The following is a 25,574-nucleotide window of genomic DNA, read 5'->3' on the forward strand; positions in this document are numbered from 1 at the left end:
TCTACAAAGCAAACCCAGTACAAGGTTTGTTCTCCAGATTGGCTTGGGAGAGGCTGGCTTTGCCCATTGGTCATGTACTCCTGGAGAGGCCTTGGGGACGTTTGGGGCAGGTGTGCACTGGCCACAGCACAGGGCAAGGAGTTTGTCTCTGTGACACCACTCACCAGAGCCACCCTGCAGCTTGTCACTGTATTTAGTTTCTGTGCTGGTGGGTCTGTGGTGGCAAGGGGGGGGGAGGCCAGGAACGAGCAGTAGTGTGTATCACTGCAGAACCGGATGTATTGGCAGAGCTGGGGTGGGGATGGGGGCAAAGACCGGGACTGTGGTGCCTTGGCAGAACTCTGGGTGGGTGGGGGACCACACTGCAACAGCTGGGGGTGTGGCAGCTCAATCTGGAGGGGGTTTGCAGGATGTGAGGGGCTCTGGGAATGCCGTAGGAGCCGGTGGTAGGGCTAGGGTGCAGTGGTAGAGCTATGCAGAAGATGCTATCCCAAACCTGCCTCCACGCTGATGCCATTCACCTCTCACCCCTGTGAACAGGACGGATCACCCAAATCCATCCCAACATTTAAATGGACGGTAAGAAGCCAAATGCAGCATGGGTACGTCAACACTGCAATTAAACACCCGTGCCTGGCCCGTCAGCTAACATGACCTTGCGGGGTTCGGGCCACAGGGCTGTTTAATCAGTCCCAGAGCCCTGGCTCCAGCTTAGAACCAAACGTCTACACTGCAAGAGCCCCAGGCCTGAGTCAGCTGACATGGGCCAGGTGCAGGTGTTTATTTGCAGTGTAGACATGCCCCATGGGGCAAATGGTCCGGGGGCAGCTGCTGCAGGTGTCAGAGCTCAGGTTAGTGCTGTGTGCCAAGTTCACTGACTCTCAGAGAGAGAGCCCGAGAAATCAGACTGTTGCATTTTTGTGCTTTAAAAACCTGCATATCCATATTGTGGCCCAGGTTTCAGAACTGCTCTGAGGTCCGACTGGCCATGTGCGTGCCCAAACCCTGTGCTGGTGCATACAATATTGGTGATTGTACACCAGGTTAGGGGTGTAAATGCAGACTCACTTTCACACCCAAAGCACCCCCTGCTCCTTCTCCAACCTTCCTTGTTGTATCCCCTCAGACACCTGCAGACGGTTATCCTGCTCCCCATTAGTTGTTGTTTAGCCAAGTGATGCAGATTTAGCTCATTAATCTTCCCTTGTAAATCTATCTTTCCAGCCCCCAGAGTGCGGGCTCCGTTTTCCTTCCTGGTTTTCCAGGTTTCAGGGCTGCTGGCATCTGCTCTGAGCATGGCGTCAGAGTTAAGCAAACGTGGAGCAGGGATATGCTGCGAGTTTGGACCGTTTGCTGGGCAAAGGGGCTGGACGGGCAGGTTTATCTCCTGGCTGATAATTAATCATGAGTCTTGTCGCTGTTGTTATGAGCAGAGAAATGCATTTGTGTATGTGGCCTCTGCACTTTATGGAACGGATACAGTCCCTGCCGTGGTGTTTCAGTCTCTGGCAAGAGTTGACATGGGGCAGAAGGATGTGATGCAGAGCAGGCAGGGTCGTTCCTGTGCAAACCAGCTGGATGACAACCTTACGGCTGCAATCCCCGCAGTGCTGGGATATTGCCCAGGCAACAGGAAGGGTATGTCCAGGGTGGCTGGCCTCTTTAAATGAAGCAGGTCCTGTGCCCTGTGTCAGAGCAGGCACTCCCGCTTGGCCAGTTGAGAGGGTGTGAAGCACCTGGGGCTAGAAAGGATCAGGGAGAATCAGAGGGAGGAGGGACGGACGGACGCTGATGTTCTGTGGAGAAAGCTGAAGAGCAGCAGAGGGGTTTGCTGGCTAACCTTCCCACACTGGAGTGCTAGGGCTGGAGGGGGCTGAAGGTCAGCAGAGGGAGTTGCCTACTGACATCCAAGCTGGGGAGCCTGGGGCTAGAGAGGGCTGTAGACAGGAACAGTGGATGGGCTTACCCTCCGAGGTCTCCATGAAGGAGAGCTGGAGCCAGAGGGCCGAAGAGGGCTGAGGGCCAAGAGAACAGTGGGAGGGCCCACCTCTGGCTGGTGTGAGGTGAGAGGATAGCAGAACTGGGGAAGTGACAGAGGATGTGGAAAAAGCTAATGTACTCAATGCTTTTTTGCCTCTGTCTTCACGAGCAAGGTCAGCTCCCAGACTACTGCACTGGGCAGCACAGCATGGGGAGGAGGTGACCAGCCCTCTGTGGAGAAAGAAGTGGTTCGGGACTATTTAGGAAAGCTGGACGAGCACAAGTCCATGGGGCCGGATGCGCAGCATCCGAGAGCGCTAAAGGAGTTGGCGGATGTGATTGCAGAGCCATTGGCCATTATCTTTGAAAACTCATGGCGGTCGGGGGAGGTCCTGGATGACTGCAAAGAGGCTAATGTAGTGCCCATCTTTTAAAAAGGGAAGGAGGAGGATCAGGGGAACTACAGGCCAGTCAGCCTCACCTCAGTCCCTGGAAAAATCATGGAGTAGGTCCTCAAGGAATCAATTCTGAAGCACTTAGAGGAGAAGAAAGTGATCAGGAACGGCCAGCATGGATTCACCAAGGGCAAGTCATGCCTGACTAATCTAATTGCCTTCTATGACGAGATAACTGGCTCTGTGGATGAGGGGAAAGCAGTGGACGTGTTATTCCTTGACCTTAGCAAAGCTTTTGATACGGTCTCCCACAGTATTCTTGCCAGCAAGTTCGTAGAATCATAGAATATCAGGGTTGGAAGGGACCTCAGGAGGTCATCGAGTCCAACCCCCTGCTCAAAGCAGGACCAATCCCCAACTAAATCATCCCAGCCAGGGATTTGTCAAGCCTGACCTTAAAAACCTCAAAGGAAAAAGTTAAAGTTTAAAGAAGTATGGGCTGGATGAATGGACTATAAGGTGGATAGAAAGCTGGCTAGATCGTCAGGCTCAACGGGTAGTGATCAATGGCTCCATGTCTAGTTGGCAGCCGGTATCAAGTGGAGTGCCCCAAGGGTTGGTCCTGGGGCCGGTTTTGTTCAATATCTTCATTAATGATCTGGAGGATGGCGTGGATTGCACCCTCAGCAAGTTTGCAGATGACACTAAACTGGGAGGAGAGGTAGATACGCTGGAGGGTATGGATAGGATACAGAGGACCTAGACAAATTAGAGGATTGGAGCAAAAGAAATCTGATGAGGTTCAAGAAGGACAAGTGCAGAGTCCTGCCCTTCGGACGGAAGAATCCCATGCACGGCTACAGACTAGGGACCGAATGGCTAGGCAGCAGTTCTGCACAAAAGAACCTAGGGGTTACAGTGGATGAGAAGCTGGATATGAGTCAACAGTGTGCCCTTGTTGCCAAGAAGGCTAATGGCATTTTGGGCTGTATAAGTAGGGGCATTACCAGCAGATCGACGGACGTGATCATTCCCCTCTATTCGACATTGGTGAGGCCTCATCTTGAGTACTGTGTCCAGTTTTGGGCCCCACACTACAAGAAGGATGTGGAAAAATTGGAAAAAGTTCAGTGGAGGGCAACAAAAATGATTAGGGGACTGGAACTCATGATTTATGAGGAGAGGCTGAGGGAACTGGGATTGTTTAGTCTGCGGAAGAGAAGAATGAGGGGGGATTTGAGAGCTGCTTTTAACTACCTGAAGGGGGGTTCCAAAGAGGATGGATCTGGACTGTTTTCAGTGGCAGCAGATGACAGAACGAGGAGCAATGGTCTCAAGTTGCAGTGGGGGAGAGGTTTAGGTTGGATATTAGGAAAAACTTTTTCACTAGGAGGGTGGTGAAGCACTGGAATGGGTTCCCTAGGGAGGTGGTGGAATCTCCTTCCTTAGAGGTTTTTAAGGTCAGGCTTGAGAAAGCCCTGGCTGGGATGATTTAGTTGGGGATTGGTCCTGCTCTGAGCAGGGGGTTGGACTCAATGACCTCCTGAGGTCCCTTCCATCCCTGATATTGTATGATTCTATGAAGTGAGGGAAAGTGAGTATGCCCTCCCTGTGGAGAGGCTGTGGGGGCTCCTGTTAGGAAGAGCGGGGTTGCGCTTCAGCTGGAGGGGCTTTGGGGTGGCTGTCATGGCAGGACAGGAGAGGACCGACGAAGACCCCGGGTGGGCTGGAAGGTGCTGGAGTGTGGTATGTGCTCTGTCGATGGACTGGCTGTCATGGGATTGTAAGGACAATGTGCGCTGGAGTGATCAGTGGGCTGTCTGGGGATTTCCGTTCGGGACTGTTTGCACGAGAGTTTTGTAATGAACCAGCCTCAAGAATGGGTGTTACTGAGTCAAGCAAACCTGGTGTGGAGCCATTAGGGGCCTGAGAAGGGATGTGGGGCCAGAACCCTGCTGTTAGGGCAGCCAGCTGCAAAGGGGTGTCTGGGTGTGTTTCTCAAGTGGGGCCAGGTGAGTCGGTGTTTCCTAGGATGGCTTGGCAGGGGTGTATTTTCCAGGTATTGCCAGTCACGCAGGGGTAATTCCTAGGTGATACCAGGCAGGTGGCTGTATTTCCTGCATGATGTTGTTTGGTCAGGTGTATTTCCCAGGCAATGCTGGGCAGGTGGGTGTATTTTCTGGGTGATGCTGGCAGGTGAGTATATTTCCTGGCAATGCAGGGAGGGAGTGTGTATTTGACATAGACAATAATATATGACTAGCATGGAAAGAACATTGAATTGTCCAATGTGTGGGCATCTTACTCACGAAATAAATATATAAACTGTATCTAACAAGATAAATATAATGAAGGCATCATAAAAAGAGGCAGGTCCTGGTATAAATTCTTGCTGGTGGAACTGTATGTCTTTAAGGTGGATTATAGAACTGCAGTTTGGAAGATTGAATGGCCCATAAACATTTTCATATTTCATTAGCCGATTAATGGACAGCTCTTTTTTTGGCAACTTTGCTGATTCTCAGCAGAAATTGTGGGGAGTAAATGAATGCGTCTGATGAAACCTTTCTGGGGGCCTGTCCATTATGGATTGCCCCAATTAATGCCCGAGCTGCTCTCCTCAGAGATGCATTCTGCCTGTCCAGTTACTGTTAATAGATTTCTCATAAGTGGCTGGATTGTAAAAACCTCATAACTCAGTTTAATGCCACCAATAAAATTATCTCCGGACGCCTGGCCTGGATTCCAGGTGGCTGCAGGGCAAAGGGAGCTGCTGTTTACCCTTTCGCTCCCTCATTCCAAATAGCATCTTAATTAGAAAACGAAGAGGAAATTGTTGGCTACAAAAGCTGCTTTCCCGAGGGTCTGTTTCTGGTGCTGAATTCAGGGCTCATATCCCTGCCAGGATGCTGGGTGGGCATGAAGCTGTCACCATGTGGAAGGGCTGGCAGCTGCTGGTATCGAGGGCCAGAGCATGCACACCAGAGTAGTGTGGCAGCTGGCTCGGGTTTGGAAGGGCAGCGAGCTGGTGTTTACACACGTCACAGAGCGGGTTTCACAGTGCTGCATGCAGTAACTCAATGCTGGCTTTGTGGTTGTCGAAGCCTCACACGCATTGGCTTTGTTCACGTTGTGTCTCCTGTACTGTCAATCACTCTGTCTTTGAGGGCTGCTCTGGCCCGTGTGATGGGGGTGGTCTGAGCTGAACAGAATTATTCTCAGCTTCATGTTAGAAGGGAGTGGGGCAGAGATCTGGTGACAGGCCTAAGGTCACACAGCAAAGCAGTGGCAGAGCCAGGAATTGAACCCAGGTCTTCCAGGTCCCAGCCCAGGACGAGCGCATTGCTTGCTGTTCCCTTCCAAGAGGGACAGGCCGATCTGGACTAACTCTTGGCAGTGAAAACCATGCAGCACCGGGCCCCTGCTCTGCCTGCCCTCCCCACCCCAGACCCCTGCTTTAGCCCCTCCCACTCCATGGGCCCTCTCTTGCCAGGGGTCTCCTCAATGTCTTGGCTCTCGCAGCAGGAGTGGCGGCTGTGGCTCCAGCTGGCTCAGTTGCCCTCTCTCAGCACCAACCCTCACCCTCTGTCCTTCCTCTGCAGATCCACTCGGACTCAGATGAGGGGGACGGGTCCATCAAGTACACCATCTCCGGGGAGGGCGCAGGAACCATCTTCCTCATTGATGAGGTCACAGGCGACATCCATGCCACCGAGCGCCTGGACCGGGAGCAGAAGACGTTCTACACGCTGCGGGCACAGGCCCGGGACCGCCAGACCAACCAGCTGCTGGAGCCTGAGTCTGAGTTCATCATCAAGGTGCAGGACATCAACGACAGCGAGCCCCGTTTCCTGGAGGGGCCCTACATAGGCAGCGTGGCCGAGCTGTCCCCCATAGGTAGGTGCCCTGCACCCGCACTGAGCACAAGGTGATGGGGGTGAGGAGCTGGCAGCCCCTGCTCCCTTCCATTACCCTGAGCTGTCAAATTAGAATCTTGTCCAGCACAAAATCACTTGTCATAAATCCAGGGATTCCAGCAACTAGAGCCAAGGAGCCAAGGGGGAAAATAAATAAAGCAGTTTAGGGAAACAATTGAGTAAATCCTCAGCGCTGATGGCGAGCTGGAGAAGCACGTGGGCTGGCCCATGAGCCTGTGCAATGGGAGTGGGCTGAGCTGGGTGCCAACCCCCTGCCCCCCCGTCTGAGGTTTGCCCAGTTCTGCCCCAGCTATCCTCCATACATACCGGTCTCTGCTGCTCTCAGGCACTGGGGAGGAGGCCCCAGGCCTTGCTGGAGGTGGGGTCTGCTGCTGCTTAGGATCATACTGAGACTGATATTTCTTGCCATGTCTCCTTGCCTCTGGCTGTGTCTGCGGCACGTACGTTCCCAGCTCTCCCCACCCCTGGGATTCCACCTCCCCCAGTCTGTCAGTGCCTGGCTGCTGTTGCCTGGTCTATTAATTATATTGATTACTTAAAAATTCCCAGTTAACATTCAGAGGTTTGATTGGTTCTCGTCCCAAGATCAGGCGCAGTATTATCAGAATTCCTATTTAATTGGGAACCCGGACGTACATGGTCACAACACTCACACTTTTATTAACATCGTTAGCAAAGTTACAAGCTCTCCAGCCCAGCCAGAAAGGCAGAGAGAGCACAAAACGAGCTGAGCCGCCCCTTGCAGAACAAGCTAACATGTTAGTTCTCCTCACTATCAGCACCATCCCCAGTGGTCATCATCCTGGCATCCCAGACACGCGGGTGGGATACATCTGTTACAATATGTCTTTGTGACGCTACCAGGCCTAATACATATTCAGGAGGGGCTCAGCCCCTTCCCCGTATTTGTAGTTCCTCACTGTACTGATGCTGGGGTGTTCTTCTCCCATAAGTTATTAATCCTCTTACCTCAAGTTCATTAGTATATATACCCATTAGCTACCACGACACTCGCGTTGTTGGACGTCTGCCGATGTCTCTCACTAAAGCTACCTCAGGCTGGGATAAACCTGCCCCTGTGGGTACCTGTCAGCAGCGTAGTCCTTGCAGCACGTTACCTTGCGATACCCTATGTTCTAGGGTTGCTCTTGGTTACTTGCGTGTGCTAAGTCTTGGGCCTTGTGACACGATTAGTTTAGCTAAGCTATTGTCTTACAGCCTGGAGGCCTGTGGGATCATTACTGCCCCCTGTATCTAGGGGCTCACTGGGCAGGGGCTGCTGGTACCAGGTTGGGTGCCCACCTTCCGTTGCAGGCTCAGCCCCTGCTGTGTTTAGCTTCCACGAACCTGGCTGTTCCCGGGCTCCAAGGAGAGAAGGTAATGACCCCCCGCCATGGCCCAGCCCCTGGAAGGTGCTGCTGGTGGAGACTAGGGCGTCTCTTCCTCACCTCTGCCCAGCACCTTGCAGATTGTTCGCTCACTCTCTTTGGTCCTGTCTGGCAGCTGTATGGCCAGCTGCTCCCTGGTGCAGGTCTGGGTGCCCTGGTGCAGGTATCTGGTGAGCAGGAGGCTCCACCTCACGCTGGCGTATGGGGGCAGAGCCTGCGTTTGGCATTGTGTGTGCGTGGCCTCCCCACCTGGGGGGCCATGTACCCTGGGGACTTAGAACAAAGCCAGGAGAGGGCAGAATCGTTGGTTATTTCCTCTGTAGGGCCCCATCCTGCACGCCTTACTCGGGCAGAACTCCCACTGATGCCTGTGGAACACAGAAATGGGCCCATAGCCTTTGTCCCCCTGAACCACTCTGTTGCTCAGGGCCTGTTCAGTGTGCACTAGTATGTTCACTAGTGCAAATTTCTCCTGTGTGGTCTGTTCATGTCCCTCGGTCCCAACCCATGATCCTCCTGCTTTTCCATTCTGGGCTCCCCACACAGTCCTGATCTGCAGCTCCCCTGCCTTTTCAGCGCCAAGTCCCATCCCCCAGCTGTGCAGGTCCTGGAGCCCCTCCTGCTATATCTGCGCTTCCCTGGCACCCCTCCCCGAGCTCTGCTACCGCATATCAGTCCTGATCCAGCCCCCATCCTGTTCCATTCCTACCTGCCCCACAGCTCTGCCAATACTCCTCAACCTGCCCTGCAGCTCTGCTCACAAGCGCCCGCTGAGCAGAGGCCGGCAGTGGTGTTGAACTGAGTACAATTGTTCCGTAATGGGAGAAAACTTCAGCTGATTGGCTCAGACGTGTAAACTCGTCCCTCTCGTTTCCTAAGTGAGGCCTACCCTCACACACCACACTGCCTTTGCTCCTGTGGTAGGATGTTGCCGGGTCCGGAATGCTGTGCACCAGAGCAGGGTCTGTGCGGGGAAGTTTCACCGAGCCTGCTAGCCACGCTGGGGAAAGGGCAGGACGGGGTGACACTGGCTGGCAGGGGGTTATTGTGCTTTACTGAGTGTTGAAAGTAAGGGGGGGGCGGGGACATGCAGTGGGGCAGCAGCAGGGCGTCTGCCCTTTGTCCCTACTCCACCTGGCAGCGCTTTCTGGCCGAGCCGCAGAATCCATTCACCGTTTTCCCTGTTTCTGGGTGCCTTGCTGCTCCCTGTCTGCGTCGGGCCAGGGGCATGGGTTGACTGAGGTGGGCAGCGGGCTTGGGGTTGGCAGGCTGCAAGAGGGGAGGTAGTCCGGGCAGTGGCACTGCAAATCATTGCTCTCCAAAGGCTGCCTCAAGGCAAAAGACAGAGTCTGCACAAGCCTGCCTGGCATCAAATGTTAAGGCAGGTCCCACTTGACAGCCGCAGGGGATGAAAGGTGGAGAGTGACAGGTGCAAAGGAAGGAGAGAGCGAGAGGACCAGCAGTGAGCAGAACTGAGGAGGAGGAGAAGGCAGGAGAGCGGGAAGAGCCCCCAAGGAGGATGGCAGCGTGGGGATCATGTGGCACAGGTCAGGCTCCGGCAGGAGGACAAATAGCTGGTTTTCCCATCTGGGGGTGTGACAGGCAGTGCCCTGGAAAGGGGCCCAGGCCTAGTTCCTGTGAGCACCCAAGGAGTTAAGTGCAGCAAGGGAAGGGCTCTCCTTGGGGCCTGGCAGGAAGCCAGAAGGTCAGTCTCTTGCTGTGTTTCCTGGATGCTCTGCTCATTCAGAGCCCTGTGATGGCCTCCAGCACGTACAGATGTGCAGAAATCATTACACCAGAGGGGCTGCTGCTGACTGAATTCCTCCTGACATGCAGTTTCAGCCTCTGTCAGGAACCCTCTCCTCCTCTGGCCAAGAACGCCATCAGCCACCGACCAGGACTCCTGTACAAATGGAAGGCAGGATGCAGGCAGCGAGGGGGAGACGCACCCCCCTTCCCAAAAGGGGGAAGCAATGAAATTAACGTAGTTTGCCTGAGCGTTGTTTAAAAAGGGCAGAATTCTCGACTCTGGGTGTTAGACCAGGAGCCCCGTGCTTTGAAAATCACTAACAATTACGGAGCTGCCTGATCACAGGCTGATGTGAACAAGACATATCAAAGGAGACAGTGTCTGTGCAAAATTGGAGATCAGAGGGAGAAAGAAACTCGGTTTCAGTACATGAAAGGAGGCGATTCCTGCAAATTAAAATCCTCAGAAGTGAAAAGTAAAGATAAGTGTTTGGAGCAGCGTTGGACGTGCCTCTGCTGTGTCGCTCCGGAGCAGGGGACCTGACAGCCAGCGCTGACCGACAGCCTCTGTCCTGCTGACCCAAGGCAGCCCCAAATTAGCGAGTGTGAGCGGGTGACCTCCAGCAGCCTGGCCAGCCCCAAAGGGAAGCAAAGACTGTGGGGAAACTGCTTTGGGGCCCAAGGCCAAAACTCTGAAATATCAGGGCAGATGCTTGCTCCTCGTCTGCAGCCGCCCTGCGCTGGAGAGCAGAAGGGAGCTCTGCTGCACCAGTGCTGGCCTTATGGCCCAGCTGACCCCAGCTACCAGGAGAGGGGAGAGCTCCTTGTGCAGCAGAGGCGGCCAGCGCAGCTGCACAAAGTCCCCCGAAGCAGCTGGGCAGAGATCTGGAGAGTCCATCCAGACACCCACAGAGTCTGCTGACAATGCCCCGAGGCCGCAGGCCATCCAGCACCCTGGCTTCCTTCGCAGAGCTGTCCACAGGGCTCAGGTGCTGGAGAGACAACCGTCCCGTGTGCTACACCGCCGGCAGCAGTGGTGGGTCCTGCTTCTGCCAAGCCAGTGACACTGGGAAGCAGCTCCACCCAGGACACTGCACTTGGGGGCGGGGGAGAGGGGGGAGGTGTTTGTGGGAGAGCAGCTCTGCCCTGGGCAATGCATGGGGGGCCAGGTAACTGGAGTGTGTGTATGTGGGGGGGCAGCTCTGCCTGGCCACTGCACGGGGGGGAGGGGGCGGGGCGGGTAACTGGAGTGTGGGGAGCAGCTCTGCCTGGGCACTGCACAGGGGTGTCGTGTATAGTATGTGTGTGTGTGGGGGGGGGGGCAGCTCAGACCGGGCACTGCACGAGGGCCATGTGTATAGTGTGTGTGGGGGGGGGGGGGGGGGGGCAGCTCAGACCGGGCACTGCACTGCTGAGTATATGCAGTGTGGGGTGCAGCTCTGCCCCAGGCACTGCATGGGGGGCCAGATAACTGGAGTGTGGGGGGCAGCTCAGCCTGGGCACTTCCCTGGGGTGGTGTTTATATGGGTGGGGGGGCAGCTCAGCCCAGGCACTGCACGGAATGAGTTTGACGGTCTCTGCTCAAGCCCCGGTGACAGGGGTTTACCCAGCCCCCCACAGCAGCTGGGGCCCAGCCATCTGTCCGAGACTGCTCTGGAAAGGTCCAGGACCCAACTGTTATGAAGGGGCCCTCCAGGCTGGCGACCAGGGCTGTCATTTGGCAAGATTTCCTAGACTTTGCTCCCTCAGCCAGCAGAAAGGTGAGGGATCGACAGCTCCTTTCCAAACGTAACCTGGCCTAACTGTACTCTTACCGGGTCCTCCTGCCAGCCAAGCCAGGGTCGACCAGCCAAGAAATCCTCACGCTCCCTGCCAGGTCCAAGCTGCAGCCCCAGCCCAGCACTCTCCCAGGGACGGGGCGTGTTCCTGGTGCACAGAAAGCAGTTAAGCGAACATGGTCAGATGGGCTCCTGCAACCCTAGGAGCAGATCAAGGGACAGTATTTGCGTAAAGGAAGAGAACTGATTGGGAGAGAAAGACATCTGATTTCCCAGCATCTAAGGGAATTGCTAACATTGGAGATTTAAGCAAACTATTTCTGAGGAGCTGAGGGCGGTTACACAAAGCCAGCTTTGCTCCCGGCCCAGGCTCAGGCAGCAGGAGTTTGAAGGGGCTGAGAGGCTGGGAAAGGGGCCAGCGTGGTCTGCTGCCCAAGAGAATGTGCCAGACGGACCCTGGGGTGGGGGAAGGACAGTCTGGCGGCAGTAGGGGTTGAGAGACATAAAGGGCAGGGGAGCAGGAGTGTCCCCCCCGAATCAGAAGCTCGCTGGAGCTCAGCCGTCGGAGCCAGGCTGTACGCACTCTGGACCCAGGGCTCCTTCCAGGCATATGGGAAGTGTCTTGGCCAGTGCTGGGCACAGGGTGTTGGAACACTGAGCTGCCACCGCAGGTGGAAATTACCTTACAGTCGTGCCCAGCACCCCCTGGACTGGCCACAGAGTCAGAGGGAGCTGACTCTTTGCAAGCCACCAGCTTGTCATCCAGCCATTTCACTGGGGTGCCTGAGACATGGGGAGCTGCGAGGATTCACCCACCAGGCCAAGGCCCTCTGGGTTCCCACCACACCACACTGCCTGGGAGGTTAGAGTTCAGCTGTGTGGGGCAGCCAGGGACTTCTGCAGGGAGCTGGTTTAGAGGGAATGGACCACAGAACTTACCCACTGGTCTCCGGGTGGCATTGTGCTCAGGGTCCTGCAAGCACCCAGAGGCGGGGGATACAGGGTCTTCTCAGGGAAGATGCTGCGTAGCTGGGTGAGTGCTGAGGCTGCTGCTACTAAGGGTGTGCTGAGCTCTGGCAGCTCTGAACAGGGGCACTTGCTGTCTCTGCTTGGAGCATAAGTTCCCTCTAAGCTGCGAGGCCGGGCAGCCACCCAGCAGGCCATCAAGTGCCGTGCACTTCAGGTGTCCCTCCCCACACTGCTCCTGCCCTCTGCCTTGGAGCCCCTGGCCAGCTGCTCCCAGGACCTCCTGCTTGCTGTGTGTGTGTGTGTGTGTGTGTGTGTGTGTGTGTGTGCGCGCACTGATGTCAGTGTCCCCCGCCCCTGTACCCCATCTCCTTAGAGCGGTGGGGAGGACACAAGACAGGGCTCAGGATGGAGGGAGCTTGCTGGCAGCTGTAGTTGTGTCTGAACACACAGGCTGCAGACTGCTGAGTGCCGATCTACTTAAGGGGGCAGCGCGTGTCGCTCTCTGTCTCACTCACTCACTCAGTCTTTCACACTCACCTCCCAACACATACTTGTATTATTGTTGTTGTTACTTGATACTTCTTTCAAAGTGTGTTGTTTTAGTTTTTTGACTGGTCTATGCATTTCAAAATTTTGATTTCTCTCTTACACTTAAATTTAATTATTTGAGTAGTGAGTTCTAAAATGCCTAACTTGTCCTGGCTGGAGTAATTATCCCTCTGGTAACTTTTTAAAAATGTATATTATATCTAGGTTTTTTGTTTCTACTGGTGGTGCACATTCGCACATTACCTCAGTATGGTGCACATAACAAAATTGATTCCGCACATGGATGGAAAAAATGAGAGGAAACACTGCTGGCTGGCGGGCCTGAGTGCCTGCGCCCCGTTGGGGCGGGCAGCAGCTGCAGTCATCACATCATGGGCAGAGGAGGGTAAGGCAGATGGCGCGGTGCAGAGCATTGTTACTTCTGCTGCTTTCCCTGCCATCTCAGGGACAGGGGGCTGAGACCTGCACACCAGGGGTAAGTGCAAATGGATCGCATTCATGACCAGTCTCCAGTGTCCTGGGGACAAACCTGCAGCAGCCACGCTACCATGCTCTGCCTCTTACAGAGAAAATCTGCTGAGATGCTCTTGAGAACAGGGGATGGAAGGGCCGTTCTGCACTGACTCAAACCCCTCAGCACCTCTAGCCCCAGCCTGGGAGCAGGGCCTTACTGCAGGTGCAGCTCTGCACTTTGGCCGGAGGCAAATCCCTGGTGAAGAGGCGTGGGGTGTGCTGAGAAGGCAGGACAGACCCTGTGGGGAACCAGCCAGGTGTCTGGGAACCACGGGAATTCCCTGATATTAGCAAATGATAAAATCAGCTGAGTTTTGGGCTCCCTTTCCAAGCTCCCCTAGGGCTGATTAACAGCTGCCTGCTGCCCCCAGGCCAAAGACAAATCCCACAGAGTCAGAGTCCAAGGGCCTGATCCTGGCATCATCACGGGCTGGGCACGTGTGCCCAGCACCTTGCAGGATCAGCCCATGGCAAAGAGACCCTGGTGAAAAAGGCAGCCTGTGACTCAGGGACCATGTTTCCCTCCCCCGTTTCGCTTCCCTCCCCCATTTCCCTGGGTAACAGCAAGTCTCATCAGGCCAGATTAGAGACGATTTGGCTGTGCAGACAAAGCTTGGGATCAGGCCCTGCCTTTAGCCCAAAGTCAGCTGGCTGCAAAAGTGATTATTGCCAAGAGAAATTGTTTAATCTCCCCACTGGAAGCAGAGAAAAGGGATTTGTTCAGGGTGCAATCAGTGTTTACAGGCCATCTAACAGGTGGCTCTGAATTTTTAATAGAAAGTGCTCAGAACATCGGAGCTTGTCTGGAAGCTCTTGGACTGGGAGTGACCAGGAGCGAACACAGACCCTAGTTCAGCGCTGGGATCTCTGGGCTGGGGACACACTACACACTCTGGAATCCTTTTCAGAGAGTGAGTGTCCTGAGTGCTCTCTGCTCCTGGGGTTGGGTCATGTTGATGGGGCTCCCTGCTGCCTTGGGGCAAACTTTCCCCTCTTCTGTGCCTGTCTGCATGCCCAGTGCCCCAGGGTGCTGTGCTCATCTGTGTGCTCCAGTGTCCTGGGGCACTGTACCTGTCTGCAGACCATATCCCCCAGGGCACTATGCTTATCTGTGTGCCCCTGGACACCATAGAGTCATAGAATATCAGGGTTGGAAGGGACCTCAGGAGGTTCTAGTCCAACCCCCTGCTCAAAGCAGGACCAGCCCCAACTAAATCATCCCAGCCAGGGCTTTGTCAAGCCGGGCCTTAAAAACCTCTAAGGATGGAGATTCCACCCCCTCCCTAGCACTTGAGATCATTGCTTCTGTCATCTGCCGCCACTGAGAAAAGACGGTTACTCACCTTCATAACTGTTGTTCTTCGAGACGTGTTGTTCATCTCCATTCCAATTAGATGTGTGCGCACCGCGTGCACGACCGTAGGAGAATTTTTACCCTAGCAACACCCAGTGGGTGGGCTGTGGAGCCCCCTGGCGTGGCACCAGATATATGCCCCAGCTGACCCAGCGCCCCCTCAGGTCCTCCTTGCCGGCTACTCCAACAGAGGGGAAGGAGGGCGGGTTTGGAATGGACGTGAGCAACACGTCTCGAAGAACAGCAGTTACAAAGGTGAGTAACCGTCTTTTCTTCTTCGAGTGCTTGCTCATATCAATTCCAATTAGGTGACTCCCAAGTCTTACCCACGCGGTGGGGTCGGAGTGAGATACTGCGGAGTGCAGAACCGCTGAACCAAATGCAGCATTGCCCCTGGACTGCTGAATTATCGCGTAGTGAGCGGCAAAGGTACGTACCGATGAGCAAAAGGCAGCTCTACAGATCTCCTGTATTGGAACCTGGGCCAGGAAAGCGGCCGATGAGGCTTGAGCCCTTGTGGAGTGGGTGGTGAGGTGCATGGTCTGGACACTGACCAAGTCGTAGCAAGCACAGATACAGGCCATGATCCTGGAAGAGATGCGCGGTGAGGAGACCGGGAGGCCTTTCATCCAGTCGGCCACAGCAACGAAGAGCTGGGTCTTTTTTCTAAACTGCTTCGTGCGCTCAATATAGAAGGCGAGAGTCCTATGAACATCGAGGGAGTGCAGCTGTTGCTCCCATCGAATAGCGTGTGGTTTCGGGTAGAAGATCAGAAGGAAGATGTCCTGGTTGATGTGAAAGGCTGACGCTACCTTAGGAAGGAAGGCAGGGTGAGGTCGCAGCTGTACCTTGTCTTTATGGAACACCGTATATGGTGGTTCCGACATGACGGCTCTGAGCTCGGATACACATCTCGCAGAGGTGATAGCCACAAGGAAGGCTGTCTTCCAGGAGAGGTACAGGAGCGAGCAGGTGGCCATCGGCTTGAACGGGGCCCCCATAAGCCTGGAGACGACCAAGTTAAGGTCCCACGCGGGAACCGGTTGTCGCACCTGCGGGTATACACAGTTCAGTCTCTTAAGGAATCTGCCGATGATAGGGTTGGAGAAAACCGACTGATCATGTTCCCCTGGGTGGAAAGCCGAAATGGCTGCCAGGTGCACCCTGATAGACGATACAGCCAAAGCTTGTTGTTGTTTTAAGGACAGGAGGTAATCCAGGATGAAAGGCACCAAAGTCTGCAGGGGGGGCATGCCGTTCGGAGCACACCAGCAGGAAAACCATTTCCATTTGGCCAGGTACGTGGCTCGGGTGGAGGGTTTTCTGCTACCTAGCAGTATCTGCTGCACCGAGGGTGAGCAGAGCAGCTCCGACTGAGTTAGCCATGCAGCATCCACGCCGTGAGGTGGAGAGATTGCAGGTCGGGGTGACAGAGGCAGCCATGGTCTTGTGAGATCAGGTTCGGCCACAGCGGGAGTGTGATCGGAGCGTCTACTGATAACTCCAGGAGCGTGGTATAGCAGTGCTGCCTGGGCCATGCTGGGGCGACCAGATTCAGATGTGCTCTGTCCCTGCATAACTTGAGCAGGACCCTGTGGACTAGCGGGAACGGAGGGAAGGCGTAGAACAGCTGGTCTTTCCACGGAAGTAGGAAGGCGTCTGGTAGGGAACCCGGGGAACGTCCCTGGAGAGAACAGAACACTTGGCACTTCCAATTGTTGCTCGAGGCGAACAGGTCGATCTGGGGAAACCCCCACCTCAGGAAGATGGAGTGGATGACATCTGGGCAAATCGACCACTCGTGAGACTGGAAGGACCTGCTGAGGCAATCTGCCACCGTGTTCTGAACCCCCGGGAGAAACGACGCCACCAGATGGATTGAGTGGGCTATGCAGAACTTCCACAGGCGAATAGCTTCCTGACAGAGGGGGGACGACCGGGCTCCCCCTTGCTTGTTAATGTAGAACATGGCCTTGGTGGTATCTGTGAGGACCGGCACACAACAGCCATGTAGGTGCCCACAAAAATCCTGACATGCCAGGCACACTGCCATCAGCACTCGCACATTGATGTGAAGAGATAGCTCGGATGCGGTCCATAGACCCTGCATTCGGCGGTCCCTGAGGTGGGCGCCCCATCCCAGAGATGGCGCGTCTGTGACAAGGAGGGTTGTGGGCGTGAAATGGTACCCCTTTGCACACCGACCTGAGGTCCAACCACCAGCGGAGGGAGGTTAAAACTGCTTCTGGGACAGTGACCACCATGCTCAGGCTGTCTCAACCTGGCTGATATACTGTTGACAGCCAGGCCTGAAGCGGGCGAAGCCGAAGTCTGGCATGCCTGGTTACGTACGTGCACAAAGCCATGTGCCCCAGAAGGCTCAGGCATGTCTTTACCGTTGAAGCTGGGAAGTTTTGAAGGCTGCAGACAATGTTCACCAGCGACTGAAATCGGGCGTCCGGTAGGAGAGCTCGGGCAAGTCTGGAATACCGATTGCCCCGATAAACTCTATTCTCTGGGTTGGTTCCAGAGTCGACTTTTCGGTGTTGAGCAGGAGGCCCAGCTGGCAGAACATGTCTATGGTGAGTCGAACGTGTGATTGTACTTGGTCCCTGGTGCGGCCCCGAATAAGCCGGTCGTCAAGATACGGAAACATGGTCAGGAGCGTTTGCACCTCCTGTGTAAGGAGTTGCTCATGAGAAGGGTCCCTGAAGAGGGATTGAGAGGGAGGAGAGAAACAAAACTGAAGAGAATATCCCTTTTCCACCGTGCGAAAAACCCAATGGTCTGAAGTTATACGGGACCACGCATGGTGGAAATGGGAGAGATGATTTTGAAATGGAGGGGAAGGATCCTGGGTGGTGACTGGCACGCCGTCCTCGGGCACACCTTCAAAAGTTTTGCTTAGGCCCCGCTGGTGGTTTGGGAGGGCCCCGATTCTGACCGGGTTGGTGGCCGGTAGATCTCTTCCTACCTCCTCGCCCGTGCCTTCTATCAAAGTCCTGCCTCGGTTGAGGATGGGGGGTAGGACCATTGAGGTTGCGGCTTAAAGGGTCTGCGCTGGGTAACTGGTGTGTGCATTCCCAGGGAGCGTATGATAGCCTTGGAATCTTTCAGGCTCTGTAGTCTAGAGTCTGTTTTATCCGAAAACAGGCCCTGTCCATCAAATGGCAGGTCCTGCAGGGTCTGTCGTAGCTCTGGTGGCAGGCCAGATACCTGCAGCCACGGGACGTGTCGCATGGCTGTGCCCGACGCAAGGGTCCTAGCCGCAGAGTCTGCCACGTCTAAGGAGGCCTGCAAGGGGGTCCTGGCCACCTTTTTAACCTTTTCCACTAAGACCCCAAACTCATCCCTGGACTCCTGAGGAGCTAACTCCTTAAATTTCAACATGGAGCTCCACGAATTATAGTCATAACGGCTCAGGAGCACCTGTTGGTTCAGACCCTTAGCTGTAGCCCCCCTGAGGAGTAAATCTTGCGCCCAAAGAAATCGAGACACCTGGTGTCTTTCGATTTGGGCGCCGGAGCCTGTTGACCATGGCGCTCCCTTTTGGTCACCGAGGCAACCACTAGTGAACACGGCTGAGGGTCAGTGTAAAGGTACTCGAACTCCTTGGAGGGGACAAAGTATTTCCTCTCCACTCCTCTGGCCGTCGGTGGGATGGAGGCAGGGGTTTCCCAGATTGTCTTGGCATTGGTCTGGATGGTGTGGTTAATAGGCAAAGCTACTTGGGACGGGGCCTCCGCTGAAAGGATGTCCAGCACGGGGTCCTCCAACTCCACTACCTCCTCAGCGTGCCTGCGTCGACTCTCCGGGGCGCGGTGTGGATCGGAACCAGGTCGCTGGAGAGCGGTGCCGGCGAGGTCCTGGGGAGCGGTACCGGGATTGAGATTGGTGCTGATGATCTGGCCGGTACCTGGATCCAGATCTGGACCGTGATGACAACTGCCTGCGGGAGCAGTGTCGGGATCTGTGACGAAGCGGGACTGTTCTTAATATTTCCTCTGAATAGTGTGGAGGTGCCTCAGTTTCCCCTATGCAGTTCTTAAGTATCTAGGGGGTGGGGTAAGGGTGTATGATCATTGCAGAGCCCTAGAGGGCAGGTGTGTGCAGGGGTCTGGACACAGAGAATGGCCGACACCCTGTTTCCTGGGAACTGATGGCCTGGGCCCTTCCCCCCTGCAAGGTGAGAGCTAAAGGGTTGGAGAACAAAGGAATCCGGTGACCTCCTGGCCCTGGAAAGGGACAAAGCCCAGAAGAGGAGGGGCTGGAGGGAGTTTCAGTTTGGGGCTGGCTGGAGACGTGGAGTGAAGGGCAGACGTGGTTGTCTGGCTCACTGCCCCCCAAAATGGACCCAGCTGAGGGGTCCTATTCTCTGCACCTACAGGCTCTGTTTTAGACCATATTCCTGTCGTCTAATATACTTCTGTTTTACTGGCTGGCTGAGAGTCACGTCTGACTGCGGAGTTGGGGGGCAGGACCCTCTGGCTTCCCCAGGACCCTGCCTGAGCGGACTCGCTGTGGGAAGCGCACGGAGGGGCAGAGGAGGCTGAATGCTCTGAGGTCAGACCCAGGAAGGGGGAAGCTGCATGAGCTGTGTGTCCTGCAGAGAGGCTGCTCTCAGAAAGGCGACTTCCCCAGAGTCCTGCCTGGCTTCATAGGGAGCAGTTCCAGAGCATCGCCCGGGGACTCCGTGACAGGATCGGCTCCGGGAAGGAGATCGGCTCTCTGATCAGTGTCGGGAGCCTGAATGGTATCTTGGTCCAGAGCTGTGCCGAGAGCCGGATTGGTGCCGTGAGTATGACTGATGGTGCCAGTAGGCCCGGCGCCACGAGAGGGAGCGGCATCAGGACTGCGAACGGGATCGGGACCGGATCTGGGACCAGGAGCGGTGCCGTGTTTGCATGCGCAGAGATGGCGGATGTATTAGGGTTGGCTTGCCCCTAGACGGTGCCGCACGAGTCGGAGGCGGTGCCGCAGTCTGCGATGATGCCGGCTCTGTGAGGATGATGAGGTCTCGCGCCGCTGTGAACGTCTCCGGCTTTGACGGAAGCCGGGGCTCAACCACGCTCCGGGTCGGGGAGCCTGTGCGCACCAGACTCAATGGCTCCTCTCTCGGTGCCAGAGTCAACGGCGCCGATATCGGTCGCTCCGGTGCTGGACGCGACTCTGAGGCTGGTATAGGAGGTGCCAGCGACTGCTGACGTGGGACAGTCGTCTCCGGCTTGCGCTGTCTCTTCTGGCCCAGAGACAGAGAACGGCGCCGGTCACTTGTACCGGCTGTGCTGCCAGGGAGGTCCGGTGCCGCGGGCCTCTCTCAGAGTCCAACCGCGGTGCAGCACCTGATGCTGCCGCCGGGGCACTGTGCACCGAAGCGCCCGGTGCCAGAACTTGGCGCACCGATGGAGGGCCCGGGCTAAGGGCCGCCTCCATAAGGAGCTGCTTGAGTCTAAAGTCCCGCTCTTTTTTGGTCCGAGGTCTGAACGCCTTACAGATCCTACACTTGTCAGCATGGTGAGACTCCCTGAGGCACTTCAGACAGGAGTCTTGGGGGTCTCCCGTTGGCAGGCTGAGCAAGGTTTGAAATCCGGAGCCTTGGGCACGAGCCCAAGCGGCAGGCAGGGAAGAGGGGAAGGACCCCTTCCAACCCACTAAATTTAAGTCTAAACTTATCACTATCTCTGTAACAACTACTGCAACTATACTAACTATGACAACTATCTAACAATGGGAAGTGAAAAGCTAGGGAGAGTGGAGGACAGCTATGCCATGCTCCACGGTTCCAACGACCGTCACGGGCGGCAAGAAGGAACTGAGGGGGCGCTCGGTCGGCTGGGGTATATATCCAGCGCCGTGAAGGCGCCACACCAGGGGTGTTGCTAGAGTAAAAATTCTCTGTCGATCGTGCACGCAGCGCGCACACCTAGTTGGAATCGATATGAGCAGGCACTCTAAGAAGAACAGCCGAGCTCCATCCTCTTTGGAACCCCCCTTCAGGTAGTTGAAGGCTGCTATCAAATCCCCCCTCACTCTTCTCTTCTGCAGACTAAATAACCCCAGTTCCCTCAGCCTCTCCTCGTAAGTCATGTGCCCCAGTCCCCTAATGGTTTTCGTTGCCCTCCGCTGGACTCTCTCCAATTTGTCCACATCCCTTCTGTAGTGGGGGGACCAAAACTGGACACAGTACTCTAAGTGTGGCCTCACCAGTGCCGAATAGAGGGGAATAATCACTTCCCTCGATCTGCTGGCAATGCTCCCACTAATACAGCCCAATATGCCATTGGCCTTCTTGGCAACAAGGGCACACTGCTGACCCATATCCAGCTTCTCATCCACTGTAATCCAAGGTCCTTTTCTGCAGAACTGCTGCTTAGCCATTCGGTCCCTGGTCTGTAGCAGTGAATGGGATTCTTCCTTCCTAAGTGCAGGAGTCTGCACTTTTCCTTGTTGAACCTCATCAGATTTCTTTTGGCCCAATCCTCCAATTTGTCTAGGTCACTCTGGACCCTATCCCTACCCTCCAGCATATCTACCTCTCCTCCCAGTTTAGTGTCATCTGCGATCTTGCTGAGGGCATAATTAATCCCATCATCCAGATCATTAATAAAGATGTTGAACAAAACCAACCCCAGGACCGACCCCTGGGGCGCTCCACCTGACACCAGCTGCCAACTAGACATTGAGCCGTTGATCACTACCCGTTGAGCCCGACAATCTAGCCAGCTTTCTATCCACCTTATAGTCCATTCATCCAATCCATACTTTTTTAACTTGCTGGCATGTTTTTAACCATGCCTGTCTGGAGCCTGTCCCCCACCCCCATGCATCTGTCCTGTAGAATTCTTTGTCTAAGCCCTCCGTACGCTGCTCTGTTTTGTAGCATTTCATTAGTCACATTTTTGCAAGATCCATCTGCAGCTGGGTTAGTTCTTGCCTGTGTGTGGCCTCAGGAGCAAGAACTCTGAGTCTGCAGTGAAATTCCCTCTGGGCCGGGCTCAGCATTCTACCAAAACAGGCCATTCTTGGGGATGCAGGAGGCTTATTTCTGCTCCGATAATCTTTCAGCACTGGGGTTTGTTTCCTTCCCTGACATGCAGCCCACTTGCTCCTGGGAGGCACCAGCTGCTTCACCTGTTGGAGCAAGAAGAGGGAACGTTGAAAATTTTATCATTTAAAAAATCTTGGTGGCTGCTGCTACTGCTGTGTCCAGGCCTGGGCCCTGCGACTGCCACGTCTGCGGACAGCTCTGCCCAGTAAATTCTGCCATTGGCACCGTCTCCCTTTCTGTCTTAGAGAGTGCGAGTAGCTCACAGCTGTTCTGGGGCTGACCAAAGAATTTCACATGAAAAACCAAAGTGCAGCTCTGCAAGCAGTTAAAGGGGCCAGACCCCGTCTGTGCCTTCCTCTCTGCCCTGGTACATGCCTGTGTGACCAGAGTGGAGAGCCAGAGGCCTCGTCTGCTCTTCGGGGCCAGAATTGTAGCTTGTGGATGGATGCAGTGTGCGGGAAAGACTTGGGGCAGCCGTGGAGTGCCTGCCCTGCCCCTTGTTCCTGGGACCATGGAGTTCAGCAGCGGGCCTTGAGACCAGCCAAGAGGTCCCTGCCAGGGAAGGGGCACTTTGTCACCAGCGTTACAGAGCTTTCTTTCTTCCTTTCTTCCTTCTATATAAGGTGCCAGGACTGTTTGTGAGAAATCCCTGCTGTGATGCAGGAGATGCTCTCTGTGTGTCTCTTCCTTCTATACACCTGAGCACCTCACAGCTCTGTCGGGCCAGTGCCAGCCCTGCTCCTGGCTCAGGCTCCCTTCTGCTCCCTGAATCAGGATGTAGATTTCATCTCCCGACACAGCAGGCTGGGCCAGCAGTTGAGACCCTGCTGTAGGTCGGTCCCAGGAGTCGCCCACTTGGGGCGGATGGTTCCTGGGGCTGGTATGGGAGGTCTTGGCTTGGTAGAAAAGGGAGGCCACTCAGGTAGCGTGGGCCTTTTCCGCACAGAGCTGTGATGATCATGTTGTCTCTGAGGCTGCGAGATGAAATTCTGCAGCAAGGTAGCGGGTGCTGGTCCTTCTGGGTGGGGAGCGGGAGAGGGGGCTGCATTGCTGAGATGGGCAGGGTGTGGGTGCCGGGCGCTGGGGCTGGGGGGGCTGCATTGCTGAGATGGGCAGGGCATGGGTGCTGGGCACTCGGGGCGGGGGGGCTGCATTGCTGAGATGGGCAGGGCGTGGGTGCCGGGCGCTGGGGCCGGGGGGGCTGCATTACTGAGATGGGCAGGGCGTGGGTGCCGGGCGCTGGGGCCGGGGGGGCTGCATTGCTGAGATGGGCAGGGCATGGGTGCTGGGCACTCGGGGCGGGGGGGCTGCATTGCTGAGATGGGCAGGCAGTGGGTGCTGGGCGCTTGGAGTGGGGGGCGGCATTGCTGAGATGGGCAGGGAGCAGGCACCGGGTGCTCTGGGCGTGGGGGTGGCTGTGTTGTTGAGATGGGCAGGCAGTGGGTGCCGGGCGCTCGGGGTGGGGGGGCTACACTACCGAGGTGGGCAGGGAGCAGGCGCCAGGTGCTCGGGGCATGGGGGTGGCTGTGTTCTGAGGTGGGCAGGGTGTGGGTGCTGGGGGTGGGGGGGCTGCACTGCTGAGATGGGCAGGGACAGGCGCTCATTGCTCGGGGGGGACTGTGTTGCTGAGGTGCGCTGCCATTCTTGATCAGCTGGTGGTGTTCTGAAGTCCATGTTTTCGTGCTGGGCATGCCCTAAGCCGGGCTAGGGAGCGTTTATATCAGCTGTAGCTACTTGGGCGTCCAAAATCAGCAGGGGTCTGAAACTGACCTCACAGCCATCATGCAGGTGTGCTCGTCTTCCACCAGCTCAGCTGTCGTCTTGCCTAGAGGCAGGTGCTCCTTGTGGGGGCTGGTCTATGCCGTGGCAGGAGCAAGGAGCAATGCTCCTGTGATGGGATGGGAGTGAGCCTGTGCCAGGAGCTGGGCTATGGTGAGTGCATCCCTTTGAGCTCGTCATAGTCAGGATGGGGCTGGGAGGGAAGGGCTCAGGGCCGTGTGCGTGGGGCACTCTGCATGGGTCTGAAGCATTCACCCTCGGCTGGCATCTGGACTGGTGTGTGCAGGTCCCTTTCCAGTCTGCCAGGTCCTTGTGGGTTCTGAGCGGGGCCTGTTTGCTTTCCGTTGTCTGTTGATGTTCGCTGTAGCTAAATGCTGCCAGAGCGAGGGGCACAGTCAGTGGCGTCAGCTCCAGAGTGGGACATGGTCTAGATGGGACGTGGTTACATGCGGCTCCCTGGAGGAGGCTCTTGGTAGCTGACCCTTCGCTCGTGGGGCTCGGCTGGAACAGCCCTGAGAATCCCTTTGCTAGAGACACTTCGTTAATCTGCACTGATTTCCTCAAGCCAGAGCTGGACACAATTCCTCTGCCAGCTGGGTGCCTAAGAGGAGACCCTCCCCAAGTTGCTAATCCTGGCTTCCTGCAGGCCAGAGCAGAGATTAATTGTGCTGCAGCATTTCATGGCTTCAGAATTAAGGGCGGCATTATCTCCCCACAGAGCTCTCCAGAGATTGCTCTTGGGGCTGGGGACAGTGATCCCAACAGCACCTTCTGGGGGCACCTGGCAGCCAGCACGCTGCTGGGCACCCTTCCCCAGCCAGCCTCCAAGGAGCATGGCCACCTGGGCAAGCGCTTGCTTTGTGAAGGCGTTGTGTGGGGAGGGTGTTTTTTCCTCTGGTGCCATTGCGGGGCCTGTTGTTCCAGAACAGAACCAGGGTGAAGGGATCTAGTAGAAGAATGCTATTCTAGAATGGGCCTGGGCCCCCAGCCCAGGCTCTGAAGGGGAAGCACACAGTCTCTCCAGCCTGCAGTGGCAGATTTGCACCTTTGCAGCCAGGAGAGCGAGAGACACATCCTGTCTGACTCATTAATTTTTATGTACAGTTGTTGGTTTCCTCTGATTCCCCAGTGCGAGCTGGCCAGGGGAGGAACTTGGGTCTTTATCTCATTTTACGTGTCTAATGATCTCTCTGGCTATGAGTTCAGGGTTCCTGGAGACGGGATGTGGGTTATGCAGCACATGATGGATGTTTAGTTTTTATTTATTGTATTTTTATGGCAAAGGCAGATGCCAGAAATGAACTAAAAGTAGGAGGACAAGATGTACTCACAGCGGGTGCTGCTCTGCTTTGGAATTGGGCGCTAATGCTTAGAAGAGGACAGTGGGTATAGTGGTTAGAGCAGAGGGGTCGGAGTCAGGACTCCTGGGCCCTAGTCCTGGCTGCGGGAGGGCAGTGGATGCAGTGGTTAGAGCAGAGGGGTCAGTGTCAGGATTCCTGGGCCCTAGTCCTGGCTGCGGGAGGGCAGTGGGTGCAGTGGTTAGAGCAGAGGGGTCGGAGTCAGGACTCCTGGGCCCTAGTCCTGGCTGCGGGAGGGCAGTGGGTGCAGTGGTTAGAGCAGAGGGGTCGGAGTCAGGACTCCTGGGCCCTAGTCCTGGCTGCGGGAGGGCAGTGGATGCAGTGGTTAGAGCAGAGGGGTCGGAGTCAGGACTCCTGGGCCCTAGTCCTGGCTGCGGGAGGGCAGTGGGTGCAGTGGTTAGAGCAGAGGGGTCGGAGTCAGGACCTCTGGGCCCTAGTCCTGGCTGTGGGAGGGCAGTGGGTGCAGTGGTTAGAGCAGAGGGGTCAGAGTCAGGACTCCTGGGCCCTAGTCCTGGCTGCGGGAGGGCAGTGGATGCAGTGGTTAGAGCAGAGGGGTCGGAGTCAGGACTCCTGGGCCCTAGTCCTGGCTGCGGGAGGGCAGTGGATGCAGTGGTTAGAGCAGAGGGGTCGGAGTCAGGACTCCTGGGCCCGAGTCCTGGCTGCGGGAGGGCAGTGGATGCAGTGGTTAGAGCAGAGAGGTCGGAGTCAGGACTCCTGGGCCCTAGTCCTGGCTGCGGGAGGGCAGTGGGTGCAGTGGTTAGAGGGCAGTGGTGGCA

General features: G+C 55.9%; 1 protein-coding gene across 5 annotated transcripts in view; it reads left to right on the top strand.

Annotated features, from left to right (window-relative positions):
* CDH22 (cadherin 22) overlaps positions 1 to 25,574 on the top strand; it is a 187,503-nt gene that overhangs the window by 60,069 nt on the left and 101,860 nt on the right. For 3 of the 5 annotated variants that reach the window (XM_037915917.2, XM_037915919.2, XM_043527105.1), the window contains one exon: positions 5,978 to 6,272. In XM_037915917.2, the coding sequence (XP_037771845.1) occupies positions 5,978 to 6,272 (295 nt within the window). Of the gene's footprint in view, positions 1 to 5,977; positions 6,273 to 7,531; positions 7,691 to 25,574 lie in introns of all 5 variants that reach the window. The other 2 variants (XM_043527104.1, XM_043527103.1) reach the window with 1 other exon arrangement.

Source organism: Chelonia mydas, chromosome 13 (assembly GCF_015237465.2).
Source record: "Chelonia mydas isolate rCheMyd1 chromosome 13, rCheMyd1.pri.v2, whole genome shotgun sequence".
NCBI classification, from domain to species: domain Eukaryota; kingdom Metazoa; phylum Chordata; order Testudines; family Cheloniidae; genus Chelonia; species Chelonia mydas.